The sequence below is a fragment of the Cnephaeus nilssonii genome, assembly GCF_951640355.1.
Source record: "Cnephaeus nilssonii genome assembly, chromosome: 15".
NCBI lineage: Eukaryota > Metazoa > Chordata > Mammalia > Chiroptera > Vespertilionidae > Cnephaeus > Cnephaeus nilssonii.
Genome location: NC_137086.1, coordinates 61,649,546 through 61,664,773, shown reverse-complemented (window position 1 = coordinate 61,664,773; position 15,228 = coordinate 61,649,546). Strand labels below are relative to the sequence as shown.

General features: G+C 47.0%; 1 protein-coding gene across 1 annotated transcript in view; it reads right to left on the bottom strand.

Moving 5' to 3' along the window:
* Window positions 1-15,228, bottom strand: part of CNNM4 (cyclin and CBS domain divalent metal cation transport mediator 4) — a 35,639-nt gene that overhangs the window by 7,084 nt on the left and 13,327 nt on the right. Inside the window, exons 2-5 of the mRNA XM_079792548.1 lie at window positions 1,981-2,124; window positions 1,529-1,663; window positions 458-627; window positions 146-242 (exon numbers count right to left, since the gene is read on the bottom strand). Of these exons, the coding sequence (XP_079648674.1) occupies window positions 146-242; window positions 458-627; window positions 1,529-1,663; window positions 1,981-2,124 (546 nt within the window). The remainder of the gene's footprint in view (window positions 1-145; window positions 243-457; window positions 628-1,528; window positions 1,664-1,980; window positions 2,125-15,228) is intronic.

Below are 15,228 nucleotides of genomic sequence, written 5' to 3'. Positions count from 1 at the left end.
CTCCTCTAGGCCCAGACCTCACAGGTCTCCCTCTCCTCAAACCACCGAAGTTATGAGCCACCTAGATGCCAAGGAGCTGGGGGCCACTCACTGCCGCTCCCAATCCAGGCCGCTGGAGTACGGCCAGTGCAGCCCAGCCACTCACCAGGGGGTAACGAGGACAGCGCCATGGTCCCGTAGTAGGAGAAGGCACCCGTCTCAAACTTCATGTTCTCCTTCCCAGCCTCCACCTCCACCTTCCCCTGAAAGAACACAGGGTTAGGATTACAGAGTGAGAAGCAAAAAACAACAAAAAGATGAGGCAAGAGGGAGACATGAGGGGTGATGGCACGGTGAGCTGCTCGGAGGAGGACGGGCAATGGGGCGCACAGGCCCAGAGCAGGTCACACAGCCTCGGGGCAGGAAAGCCCTGCACCCTCACATTTCACAGTGAGGCAAGCAGGTGTGGCAGGCTCACCTGCAGGATGAGGATGAAGTAGTCGGCCGGCTTGTTCCGGGTGTACAGATAGTGGTGCACATAGTATTTGTTGTGCTCATCAAACTTGAGTTCCTGAATGACGTCTGGGTACTTGAGCAGCCGAAGCAGGATCTTCTCTGATATCAGAGCAGGGCTGAACTGGGGGACTTCTGCAGGGGAGAGGGAGACTGCACATGGGACCAGTCGCTGCAGTACAGGGACAGCTCCCTCACTGCCAGGCTCTTCCCTTCGGTTCTGAGAGAAGGGAGAGCCCTGGAGTCTGTTGGCCTTGAATGGTAGCTCCTGCACTACCCGGGCATGATCTCGGGCAAGTTACTTAACCTTATATCAGTTTGCTCATCTGTAAAATGGGGGTTAAAAACTTCAGAGTGGTTGTGAGGTTAAACAGAATAATACATGTAAAGCACTTAGACACATCCTTGGCATAAGGAAAGTGCTTGGTGAATGTTATCATCATTGTTCATCATCGACATCGTCCATACCCTTTCAGAAAAAATAAAGAAGGAATTACTGAAGTCTGACTGGGAGAGGGGGAGGGAGTAGGCAGGTGTCTTTCTAATCCATCGCCCAGGCCCCCAAGGGAGCTGTGAAGCAGGGGTGAGAAGAGATATGACATCGATCTACAGGTCAAGTCTGTAGTCAAGTCCAGTACATGAGGCAGAGGGGAGGCGGGAGAGACAAGGACAGAGCTAGGTGCAGGCTCCTCAGAGGTGATGAGCCAGGCAGGGGCCGTGCGCTGTACCTGGGCAGGCCCGCAGCACATGCAAGAGCCTCCTTCTCCCTCCCCTCCACGAGCCTCGATGGGCCTATCTCAGGTCCTCCCGAGGCTTATTTCCAAAACTAACTGATGCTTTCTGGAAGTCTGCAATAGGGGAAGCAAATCGCAGCGCATGTCCAGGTGGGAGCTGCCTCGCCCCATCCAGAGGCAGCTGAGTGTCCCTGCACCTTGCACCTGTGTAGCCTCATCCCAGGAGGGGAGTAGCTAGAGGCCCAGTCCTTCTCCCTCTGTGACTGTCCCACCAACAGTGAAGGACATCCTCTCGCTCTTACCTGTGGACAGAAAGCGGTGAGCAGCCAGGAGTAGCTGAGGTGAAATTTTCACCTTGAGTTCATTGTCAGTATCCTTGAAGGCTGAGAAGTCCCGTTTGTTCTTCTCAGATACCCGTTTCCGGCTTCGGTTGTCAGCTGCAAGAGAATGAACTGGAGCTGAGCACGCTGTCCCCACGGTGGACTCGGGAACAGAATGGAACCTGTCCACCAGCTGCCGGCTCTGCCGTCCCTCCCTCCACACAGAACCTGCAGTGTCTGGACCCAGGAAAGTCCCCAGGCTGATGCTGAGCCACAGAAGCCAAGAGGAACCAAGGCAGCCTCCGGTCCCTGCTCCAAGCAATATGCTCCCAGGTCGTGCTGGCCTGTGTCCCTGCACGGTGGCCTTCCCACCAGGACAGCAGACGTCAGGCCTGAGCGGGAAAGGGGCTCTGGGCCTGGCGGGGTGGACTCACTGTACATATCTGACTCGTCCAGGATCTCGGACTTGATGATCTCCTCAATGACGTCCTCCAGGGTGACCAGGCCCAGGACCTCGTAGAAGGGGTCACCTTCCCCCTCGTTGTTCACCTTCTGCACGATGGCCAGGTGGGACTTCCCTGCAGGACAACACAATGAGTCAGACAAGAGCAAAGGGAACAATCATGAGACTCCTCCACCAAAATGTTAACACACCTGAGTCATTGGGGTGGGGTCAGGGGTAGTTTTTTCCCCTTTTCTATATTTCCTGGAGTTTCTTTCTTTTAAAAAAAAAATTAAAAAAAATTTTTTTCAAGTTATAATATTTTATTTTATTTTTTCCTTATCCTCCCATTATCCCCCTACTCATGACCTTTCCCCCCTGGTGTCTGTGTCCATTGGTTAGGCTTATACACATGCATACAAGTCCTTTGGTTGATCTCTCCTCCTGGAGTTTCTATTGCAAACTGATACTGCTTTTATGAAAAGGAAAACCAAAAGTATTTTTTACTGTCAAGGCATTACGGACCATTGGCTTAAATAGAATGGAAAGGGCAAGGCCCTCCTGGGGAGGGAAAGACGCACACTGACAACTTGTGGACAGAGAAGCCATATGTCATAGGCAGGCAGGTGCCAGCTGGACAAGGGCTCAGAGGGCGCCCACCTTCCCTGGGCCTCCAAGGGCCATTCACTGCCTCCCCCAGCTCCTTGGCAGAGCTCCCCTGCAAGTACCCTGGGGCCATGACAGTGTCCCAGGCAAAGGCTCTGCATTCCCAAACCATTAACAAATTAGCCCGGTATAATTGGGCCAGGCAGGCACTGTAATTAGAGAAAGGCCACCCTTTCCACCTAAAGCAAGAGGAAGATAGAAGGGGGTTGGGGGGAACCTTCCACAGCAGCTTTGTGGGTGGCTGGGTGCCCTCCTGGGTCCCCACCCTGCTCTTGTGCCCCAGAACCCAGTGTGTGACAACAGGAGACACCCAGAGGGGGCCTGGCCCACACTCCGGGTTGAACACGGTGTGCCCCACACAGGGGGACGCAGATTTGCAGCAGCCTCAGGGAGAAAGCCCCGGGAGAGCTGTGAAGGTCAAGTCAGAGATTCCTCGCAGATTCCCCTTCACAATCCAGTCTTAGGGCCTCACTCTCAGGACACCCCTGTAGACCAGGTTCTCCAGATCCTTAGGCCACAGCAAACCCTTCAGAGGTCCTAGCGGCCTCTTAGGGAGAACAGAGAGGCCAGTCCTCACAGCCAGCGTTTGGAAAAACAAATGAAAAGTGCCTGAGTGCACCCATGTGAAGGGGGAGTACTGTCCTGTGAGACACCCTCACACACAGTGCTGGTTATACGGTACTGATTTCCAGCTTGGAGTTGTGGTCAAAACACTTTCAGGATCTTGCTAGACAGACCATGGCTAGACTCGACTAAAGATTCCCCTGTCTTCTAGCGATGAGCCAACGAGAGCAAGTGATCTGCCAGGGCCCTTGAGCAGCAGCCAGCCAGGGCCCAGACCCTGGCCTCTCCACCTGCCGGAGGCTGCCCTGCAGGAGCCCTCCAGAGAAAGAGAGCTGAGGGCCGGCGCAGACCGTGTCATCAGACGGGAACCGGAGTGAAAGCAGGCAGCTTTTATCACCTCCCCGACCGGCATGCTCTAGCAGCCGGTGATGCCCAGTGCTGCGGGAGACAGGCAGGCCCTCAGAGAGCTCTGGTTGGTGGGCAGGAAAACAGGCACATTTCAGGAGGCCGATTTGGCAGCAGGTCTCAAAACCAAGGGTCCCTAACCTCGGCCTCAGAAATTCCACTTGTAGGAACTTATCCTATGGATGTAATCTTCACTAAAGCAGAAAGACACAAAAGCCAAGGGGGTCATCAAAACATTCTTTTTCACAGCCTCAAACTAGAGACAATCTGAATCACTTGCAATGGAGCGGAGTGCGGGACAGGGGCTACTGCTGCCTGGGGAGAGGCAGCAGGGCCTGAGGGACGAACTGTGGAACGAAACCCGAGACAGGCCATCAGTGGAAAAGCACGTGATAGGACTGAATGCATGGTGCCATCTGCCTGCATGGAAATGGGGGTGGAGGGTGGAGGGTGGAGGGTGGAGGGTGGAGAGGGCCTTAAACTGTCTGGAAGAGGTAACAGTGGTCATCTTTGGAGGCTTTTGAAGTTGGGGGGGCTAGTATCACTCTATTCACTTCCATATTCTATTTGATGGGCATGTTTCACTTTTATATTTTTTTCGACAAAAATATTAAGGAGAGCCTGGCCGGTGGGGCTCAGTGGTTGAGCGTTGACCTATGAACCAGGAGGTCACAGTTCAATTGCTGGTCAGGGCACATACCCAGGTTGCGGGCTCCATTCCCAGCCGATCAGTGACTCTCTCTTATTGTTGGTGTTTCTATATCTCTCTCTCCCTCTCTCTTCCTCTCTGAAATCGATAAAAATATGCTTAAAAAATATTAAGGAGAAACTCAAAATGAAGGGGAACTGGTAAGAGTCTAGGGTGAGCAAGGCACTGCAGCCCAAGGAGCCCAGGAAGGGGGCGAGTCTCTGAATGCTGCCCAATTAGCAGCACCTGCTTATACCCTAGGAATCAGAGCCCCAGCAGATTCCGCATCAATAATCTGAGAAAATGTCCCCCCACTGAAACCTTCAATCAACCCATGGTCAAGGGTGGCACTAGGCCTCACCGGGAAAGGCTGGTGGTTCCTCTGAAGACAGAACTATCCTCCTGTGGGTGAAATGCGTGGATTTCTTGTGCTGGATTGGGGCCACTCTGCCTCCCTGCCTGCTTTCTGAAGCTCCTGTCTGTGGAACCCACTGGTGTGTGTGGCACCCTCTAGTGGCAGCACCATCAAGATGAGTACCTTGTAGATGTGCTGGCCTGGGGCACTGCCCACTCTCCCCTGCTCTGCATGCTAAAGAGCCTGGCTCACTGGCGCTGACTGTGGCCGGCTGGTTGCGGCCCCACACAAAGGGCTAGTCAGTCACCCTCTGCTGACCCGGCCATGGGACTCTGGGCTGTGTTTGCCTTTCCTAATTTGTCTGCCCTTTGCAAAGTCAGCAATGCGGCCAGTGGTGGGGGTCTCATGCTCAGGCTGCACTTGGACCAGGGGCCACTCTCTCCCTCCTCCGGCAATCTCCTGGTGTTCTGACCTCAGGCCGGCCCTGTCCTCTTGATTCAGGAGGGCACCTGGTCCCTTGCCTGTGACTTTAAATAAAAACTATATGTCAAGGTGTCTCAAATAAATACTTGCAGCCCAGGCCTCGTCTCCTACATTCAACTGCTTGCTGACAGCTAGATCCAAGTGGATGTCTAACACCTAGGACTTACTGTCAAAACCAAGCCCCTGCTCCTCCTCCCAGCCTCCCCATCTCCCTCTGTCCAACTGATCAGCATGGAGAGAGAAAACTCTGCCTCCTCTATTTCTCTACCCTTCTACATCCAACCCTTTCAGCAGACCCATCAGCTCCACTTGCAAGAGGCACCGGAACCCAGCCTCCTCTGGCAGCCTGCACTGCCACTGTCCCTTTCTGGGCCACAGGCATCTCCTTCTCACCCAGAGGGTGGGAGCAGCCCCTCACCATCTCCCTGCTTCACCCTGAACCCGAGTCCACTCTCAACACGTAGCAAGGGGGACCCCTTACAGGGAAGTCAGGTTGCCTTACGCCTCACTCCACACAGAAGCCACATTCCTCCGTGGCCAGGTCCCAGACACCCCTCATGCTGACCCCTAACCCATTTCCTGTGCTCCGGTCAGTCTCAGCCTCCTTGCTGTCCCTCAAACACCTAAGGCTGCTCCCTTAACCTGGCCGCCCCTCCCTATATATACATCTGCTTCGCTCGCCCCACCTTTATGTCTCTGTTCAAATGTCACCCTCCTGGTGAGAGCCTCTCTGATAACCACCCACCTCTAGCACCCCAAGCTGGTCATCAGTTTATTACCTAAAATAAATGATATTACATGCTTACTCACTTTACTTATGGTTTATAGCTCCTCTCCTCTTACTGATTGTGAGTCCATTATAGCAAAGCTTCTGTCTATTTTCCCAAAACGCAAAGGAGTGTTCAGTAAGCATTCAGTGAATGTTTATGGGGAATAAGTTCATTCACACAGGGAGGGGAACAGGGAGGCTAGCAGCGAAAAGATTATTTTGAATTTTAGTAATTAAGAAGTTTCTGTAATTCAGAAATTGCTGTTAACTCATTTACCACCTGTATATATAAAAGCCTAAGCGACCATTATGACTGATCGACTGAACGACTGGTTGCTATAATGTGCACTGACCATCAGGGGGCAGACGCTCAATGCAGGAACTGCCCCCTGGTGGTCAGTGCATTCTCACAGCCAATCTCCCATAGCCGGCCAACCTCCCATGGTCCCTTCCCCTGGACAGGGCTAGACAGCCCCAATCACTGGCCAGGCTGAGGGACCCCATCTGTGCACGATTTCGTGCACCAGGCCTCTAGTTTAAAATAAGAGGGTGAGCCCTGACTGGTTTGGCTCAGTGGATAGAGTGTCAGCCTGCGGACTGAAGGGTCCCATGTTCGATTCTAGTCAAGGGCATGTACCTGTGGGCACATCCCCAGTAGCGGGTGTGCATGAGGCAGCTGATCGGTGTTTCTCTCTCATCTATGTTTCTAACTCTCTATCCCTCTCCCTTCCTCTCTGTAAAAAAAATCAATAAAAATATATTTAAAAAATAAATAAATAAAATAAGAGGATCAACTTAGGACTTACATGTTTATGATTTTCATTGTATGGAATTCAAATCTAACATAGAATTTTATTTTAATGAGTCTCATCTTATTATTAGTTTCCATTCAACTGGATAACTGGATTTTGGAGGTGGTTGGGATGAGAAATTAAACATGAAATTAAATATAATATATCTACCCTGAAAGCTGAGAATCCCACATTTTTCAAAGCAGTCTTTATTCAAAGAAAAAAGACTGAGGAAATATACCTAAATGTTCATATTTGGCTGACCCATAAAAAATTGCTGACATTCGACAAAAGAATTACATGATTTAACCTAAAAGTATGGGGAATTAAAAATGGTTTTAGTTTTCTTTTTTATACTTTTCTGAGTAGAAATTCTAAAATTTCCATAATCAATACCATAAATGTTATAATCAGAAAGAAACACATACATTAAAGGAACTGTTAAAAGACTCTCTTGCCCAGTAGGTGTGGTTCAGTGGTTGAGTGTCGACCTATGAAACCAGGAGGTCACATGCCCGGGTTGCCAACTCGAGCCCCAGCAGGGGGCGTGCAGGAGGCTGCTGATCAATGATTCTCTCTCATCACTGATGTTTCTATCTCTCTCTCCCTCTCCCTCTCTGAAATAAATAAAAATATATTAGTTTTTTAAAAAGACTCTCATACTGCTTCCTCTGGGACTTGGGGCTTCCTCAGCCTTTAATTCGAGCACTGCTAAGGACCTGGCTGTGGGAAAGAGGTACCTTGAAGCTGCTGTCCCTTGGTCTCCTCTGGGCCACACCTGGCTGCCAGCCTGCCCACCATGCCCTTCGTCACCCAGGCCAGCCAGGTCCCCTCCTAGGTTAGAGACCTGCACATGAGGCTTCTAGAAACCCCAGAGGTGCCGGGCAGACCAGACAGCAAGCCCAGGCCTTTTCCACTGCCCTCTCTCACCTGGAACAGGGGGAAGGAGTGAGAGAACCCAGACATGCGTCCAGGGACAACCCTTCCCCGGCTCAGCCCTGGGTGCCCCAGCTCTTCCTTTCCCAGAACTTGCACGGCTATGCGGCCTGCTTGTGGCATTGGCCGCCTGCTGTCCATGTACCCGGAGCAGGCTAAAGCTCGGCCAGGCCTACACTGTGACTTCGCTCCTCTCCATATCTGCTCACCCTCCTCCCACCCCAAGCCAGGAACACAGCAGCTGCTCCGGACTCTGCTGGATACACACAGGTTGTCTCCAGAAGCCTCAGGAAGCCCAGTTCCCAGCCCCTGCTGTGTCCTCCTCCCTCATAAAAAGCTTTATCTTTCCAAGACCATTGGAAGGACACATCACCAGGTACTGGGTTTCAAAGTCTACCGGAGTCCTGTGAGGGCCTTACTCACCAGCTCTGGCTGCTTTTCTCATGGGTCAGACCCAAAGGCTCCAGATGAGACATGGGTTCCACCACCCAAGACACTGTCATCGGCATCCTCCTTACCGGCCTCCCCAGCATGTCCCACTTCCCACCATCCCAGGTCCCCAGAACTGGCCCTTAGCTCCCAGGCCCTCCCATAGGACCCTCCTTTCTCCTCCCTCCACACTCGCCACAGGCCACAGTAGGATTAAGTGACTATTAATAGTGCTGACCTCAACCAGCAGTAGGAGAGGGCCCAGCTCAGCCAGACGCAGGCAAGGCAGGAGAGGACCCAAGGGGACACAGCAGCAAGCAAAGAATCCTGCACAGCTCCCCCACCCCACACCCCTAGCTCCCAGATGGGAGGGTGATCTCTATAGAGGGCCGGGGTGGGAGGGCGAGAGGAAAATGTTTACTCAATAAGCAACTTAAAAGAACACTGAGGAGGTCCTTCATTTTAACATAAATTAATACATATTAATTAATACATAAGTTCATCACAGTGCCTGAAACAGTAGTACTGGAGAAAACAAGGACATTTTTTCTTCAGGATTTGGTACTATGTGTCAAAATATAAAGTGTGCATGGTCGGGACTCAGCCAATCTTCCACTTCTAGGAAAAACCTTAATATAAAGGAAGCACCCAGGCCAGTGTGCAAGGTGTGCCCAGGAAGATCTGTCCAAGGTTGTTTACAACTGGTACTGCAGCCACTGAAAAAAGAGGCTGCGGCCAGAGATTTAAAGAAATGGTGCTCACCGTTTGTATAAAGCAGAAAGTTACAGAATAGAGAGGAGCAATTTATAGTAGTTTTTTATGCTTTGGCTTAATGCATTTTAAAATCAATATGTATTATTTTACTCTTTCCTTTTATAATCAGAAGAGATAAGAATATCTCATTTTGAGAGGGGGAGAAAAGCAATATAGCTCATTGCTGACTTACTAGAAGAAAATGCAACAAAGCATTTCGTACTTTGGGTGGTGGAATAAGTATGACTTTCACTTCTTAATCATTTTCCATGTTCTCAAAGTTTCTACAATAAATATATTGCTTTATTTTTACTTTTTTTTGTTGTTGTTCTGTTCACCTCCACTGTGCGCTGTGCCATTGGTGGATGCCAGAATGAACTTAACCCTTTCCCTTCTGCGGCTGGACACGATTATTTCCAGTATTTTCCTACTGTTCCTGTTAAGTTCATCATTTTACCCATGTGAGATGACAATACATTTCAAGATGTATCCAGGTCAAAGGGTTCATGCATTGACAAATATTTCAGAAGGTTCCCAGTTTACACTCTCACCAGCACAAATTATATTTGGTGCTTCTTGAGCCATTCCTCAACCCCTAGCATGAGGCTAAATAGACAGCAGGCCCTCAATAAGTCAGCCATTCAATAAATACGACCAATGAAAAGATTGTATTATAAACTGGTTATGTTTTTAAAGGAAAGAAATAAAAATGGAAGGCAAGACCAAGACAAAAAAGAGTAGAGCAAAAATGAGAGAGAAGGTGATAGGAGGGTAGCCACATGGAAAGGAAAAATGGAAAAGCAAACATGGGCAAAACAGATAGGGGTCCATAGGGAAAAGGATTCTTAGAGACTTCCCGGGAGACTTGCCCCACCATTCTGAGCCAGACACCTCCTACGCACACATAAGAGAGACCTGCCATCCAGAACCTTTTAGAACAGGGTCTCCAAAGGGGGACTCATCCAACATAAATAATAAGCAATTTTAGCTTTTGTTTATACACAGGCTGACCAAGACCCCGGCAGGGAAATCCCAGGAATAAAGCAAGCACAAAGGCCTACAAAGGCCCGTGGCCACCCTCTCCACTCCTGCCAGCCCTGTCAATCAGCGTGGGGGGAAGCAGTAACCATAGAGTCAGGGCTGAGGGATTGGCCAAAATAATTCAAAATTATTAAGAAATCTATTTGAGCCCAGCCAGAGTGGCTCAGTGGTTGAGTGTCAACCTATGAACCAGGAGGTCACGGTTCGATACCTGATCAGGGTACATGCCCAGGTTGCAGGCTCAGTCCCCAGTAGGGGACGTGCAGGAGACAGCAGATCAATGATTCTCATCATTGATGTCCCTATCTCTCTCTCTCTCTGAAATCAATAAAACTATATATTTAAAAAAGAAGGAAACTATTTGAAACCCAGGCTTACAGCCACTGTCGGTACTGACAAATCCCATCATAAGAATATTTTGTGCCTTGTAAATGGATATAAAGTATGTGCTAGAGATAATATGATAGTAACTAATAGCAAGACATCTAAAAATTATGGTTATGCCCTAGCCGGTTTGGCTCAGTGGATAGAGCGTCGGCCTGTGGACTGAAGGGTTCAAGGTTCGATTCCAATCAAGGGCACAGCCCGAATTGTGGGCTTGATCCTCAGTAGAGGGCATGCAGGAGGCAGCCGATCAATGATTCTCTCTCACTGATGTTTCTATCTCTCTCTCCCTCTCCCTTCCTCTCTGAAATCAATAAAAATAAAAAATAAATTTAAAAATATATTTTAAAAATAAATAAAAATTACGGTTATTTCCCTGGCCAGTGTGGTTGATCATCGTTCTGTGCACCAAAACGTCAGGGCACATACCCAGGTTGCTGGCTCGATTCCAGATTGGGGTGCATGCCAGAGGCAACTGATCAATGTTTCTCTCTCCTCCTCTCCCTTTCTCTCTCTCTAAAAGATAAAAAAACATATTTTTTAAAAATTATGGTTCTTTCATCTTTACCTCTTTAAAAATGTGTTTATTTCATAATACATGTATTAGAAAATAGTACATGTATATAACTATTGAGTGAACGAAGGTACAAATTTTAAAAATGTCTTTAACAAAGTGTATGATCACAAAAACCTGGAGAGTTCCCTTCACAACAGCCCTGTAAAAATGGCCAGACCTTAGCTGTCTCTTTTCCCAGTAGACACTTGAGTGTCTCCCTCAAGGCGCACCTCCCCCCAACTACAGAGCAGTTGCGGTGAACAAGGGGTGAGCATATTGTGGTGAGCAGAGCTCAGGTGCTGCCCGAGTGCCTCAAGTATGATTGACCCCACTCTTCACAGGAGGAAACTGAGGCCCAGGGAAGTCCTGTCCAGGATCAACCAAGGAGGGGTGAGCAAGCTGGGATTCAGAAATGGAACTTCTCTAAACAGCTTTCTTTTAACCAGAATGCCCAGAGCATAAAGCTGTTGACAGATGGATATCAGGAGACCCTAAGGCTGGTCTCTCACCCCAGGACAAGTCTTCATGACTCAGATTTTTCACTTAGCCAGTAGTCTCCGGCTTTTTTAACCTTTTATTATGGAAAATGTCAAGCATATAGAAAAGGGAGGAAATAATATAATTATACCCTCAGGGCCCTTCCCCTAACTTCAACTAACTCCCCTGGCCAGTCTGGTTTCCTCTTTCCTCCCACCCACTCCACTGGCTTATTTTGAAGCAAATCCCAGATTTTATCTGTGAACATCTAACAATTTTACAAGCATTTTATAGTAAGTAAAGACTCATAAAAAGCAAAACCACAACACTATTACCACATACAGAAATTCCTTAAGAGCAATAACATCAACAGTGCTTTTTGTTGTTGTTGTTTTAAATCTATTTATTTTTGTTTTGTTTTGTTAATCCTCACCAGAGGACATTTTTTCTATTACTTTTCAGAGAGAGTGGAAGGGAAGGAGGGAAGAGGAGAGGGAGAGAGAGAGAAACATTGATGTATGATGTGAGGCAGACACATAGATTGCTTGCCTCCTATGTGCACCCCAATGGGGCATGGGTTAGATTCCAGACATGCCCTTGACTGAAATCTAACCCACAACCCTTCTGTGGATAGGGCCAACACTCTAACCACTGAGAAACATGGTCCAGGGCTCAATAGTGTTTTAATTTCCCCAATTTTATGATTTTTTTTTCTTATACTGGTAATAAAAGTAGAATGAAGGAAATTAAAATCACTTGTAATTCGGCCTTCCAAAGATAACTACCGTTAACTGAGTATTTTCTTCGTTCTTAAAAATTAATAAACTATTACAATATATATTCACCATAAATGGGATCATCATATATATCGTTTTGTACCCCACCTTTTAAATACTTTACATTTTTTGTCTTTTCCCATGCCATAAAAATATTTTTTTAAAAAATAATGGCTTCGCCCCACCGGTGTGGCTCAGCAGTTGAATATCGACCTATGAACCTGGAGATCATGGTTCGATTCCTGGTCAGGGCACATGCCTGGGTTGCAGGCTTGATCCCCAGTAGGGGGTGTACAGAAGGCAGCCAATCAATGATTCTCTCTCAACATTGATGTTTCTATCTCGATCTCACTCTCCCTTCCTCTCTAAAAATCAATAAAGAATATATATATATATATATATATATATATATATATATATATATGTGTGTGTGTGTGTGTGTGTGTGTGTATATATATATATATATATATATATATTTTTTTTTTAATATATTTTATTGCTTTTCCACAGAAAGGAAGGAAGAGGGATAGAGAGCTAGAAACATCGATGAGAGAGAAACATCGACCAGCTGCCTCCTGCACACCCCCCACCGGGGATGTGCCCGCAACCAATGCACATGCCCTTGACCGGAATCGAACCTGGGACCCTTCAGTCCGCAGACCGACGCTCTATCCACTGAGCCAAACCGGTTTCGGAAAGAATATATTTTTTTAAAAAGAGTAGAAGCAACAAGAGAGAGAATTCCTTTGTTTAGGGAATCATGCGTTCCCAAATTTTCGTGTGTTTGCAGTGGCCATGCCCATTCTGGCCAATGACCTCTGTTACCAGGTGTGATTGACAGACAGGCATTGCAAGGACCATGCCTATAATGTCCGGCCTTCCCTTTGCTCCTTTCCTATTTATACTAATAAAAGGGTAATATGCTAATTAGACCGGGTCGACCGGACATCTTCTGGACGTCCAACTTCCTTCCAGACAGTTAGAGGGTGACCAGGCTGTCAGGGGGCCACTTAGGGGGCAACCAGGCTGGCAGGGGACCGGGCTTAAACTGGCAGTCGGACATCCCCCGAGGGGTCCCGGATTGGAGAGGGTGCAGGCTGGGCTGAGAGACACCCCCCACCCCCGTGCACGAATTTCATGCACTGGGCCTCTAGTTGTTAATAACTAGCTAATCATAACAGTATCAATCTCAGATATTTTAAAAGCATTAGTAAAATTTAACATCTCTTCATTATAAAAACTCTTAGCAAACTAGGAAAAGAAGGAAACTTGGTTGATCTCATAAAGAAAATCTACCAAAATGACAAATTCTGAAAGTTTTCCCTTGAAACATAGAATGAAACAATGATGCCCACTGTCACCAGTTCAACATGACCCTAGATGTCTTAGCCAGTGAATAAGACAAGAACTAGATATAAAGTATATGAAGTTTAGTAATAATTAAATAAAATTGCCATTATTCACAGACAACATAATTACGTGTATAGAAAATCTAAAAAAAAAACCAATTAGAATTAATGATTGAATTTAGCAAGGCCAATGGAGCAAAGGTCACTATACAAAAATTAACTATTACTTCTCTATACTTGTGTGGTACAATAAAGAATATCTTTAGTCTCTGACCCTAGTTCCTGGCACAGAAGCAAAAGCCTTTGGAATTTCCTGAGTAACTGTAGAAACTTTGTTATGCGAATGACACCACTCTAGGTGGGCCCCCAGATGGGGCTGGTCACCAGTAAAACCAAGCTAGGAACTTTCAGCTGCCCTACTTCCAGGGAAGGGAGATGGACATGGAGATTAAGGTCAATCAATAACTTAATCAATTATGCCTAGGTAATGAAATCCTGATAAAGACTCTGGACCCCAAAGCTCAGTGGAGCTTCTCAGGTGGTAAACACATTGACGTACCTTGATGTACCAGGAGGGCGACATATCCTGACTCCAGGGGCAGATGACAGTAAAGTTCTGCCTTAGACCAAGCATGTCAAACTTGGGCCCACGGGCTGCATGCGGCCCACAACGAATATTTTTGCAGCCCAGCCAATATAACGGTATGTAAGAAACGTTTTAATAAAAATGTCATAACTTAATTTTTATAATATCCTGTTATACATAATTATTAATAACGAACTACAACATTCACTAATGACTGATTACTATAATCGTGTTGCATTCATTTCCCTTATGTGCTTTACACGCAGGCACACCATTTCTTTCCATTAATACTAGCAGCGAATATTTTATTTATTTATTTTTATTTTTTTAAATATATTTTATTGATTTTTCACAGAGAGGAAGAGAGAGGGATAGAGAGTTAGAAACATCGATGAGAGAGAAACATTGATCAGCTGCCTCCTGCACACCCCCCACTGGGGTTGTGCCCGCAACCAAGGTACATGCCCTTGACTGGAATCGAACCTGGGACCCTTCAGTCCGCAGGCCGACGCTCTATCCACTGAGCCAAACCGGTTTCGGCAAGCAGCGAATATTTTAGCAGAAGATGGCCACGTCATTAGACTTGGACTGACTTGTTTGGTGTGCACAACAGGAAGTATTTTGCTTTCAGAGAACAAAAAAAAAATAGGTTTATTTGCATTACGCTTACTAATTTTTGCAGTTATTCAGTGTCTGGTAAGTTAATGTTCAAGAAAAATATTAATTTTTATTAAAATTTTCTATTATTTTATGTTAACGATTACTCATTTATTTCAGCCCTTTGTATTCAGCATGTCTCTATTGAAATAAACCTACGTTTCTATGAAAAGTGAAGCTTTTGTTTTTTTGCGGCCCACATAAACCTCAACCTTGTTTATTTTGGCTCATATTAGCCTTTGAGTTTGACATGCTTGTTCTAGACTATTCCAGCCCTCATCCCATATTTATCCTTTAAAATAAAACTAATCATAAGTGTGCCACTTTCCTCAGTCATTGTGAGTCATTCAAGAGAATTATTGAATCTGAGGGGAGTCATGGGAGCCCCCAAATTTATACATTTGGTCAAAAGTACACAGTGGGGGAGGGCCAGGGGTCCAATGCTAACAACCTGAGGGGGTTAGCGTCAGAACTGAACTGGAGCCTACCCCGGTTGGAACAATCTCAATAAACATGTGGAAAAATATAAATTTAAAGGCACTTAAAATCACCAAATACCTAGGAATAAATCTTAA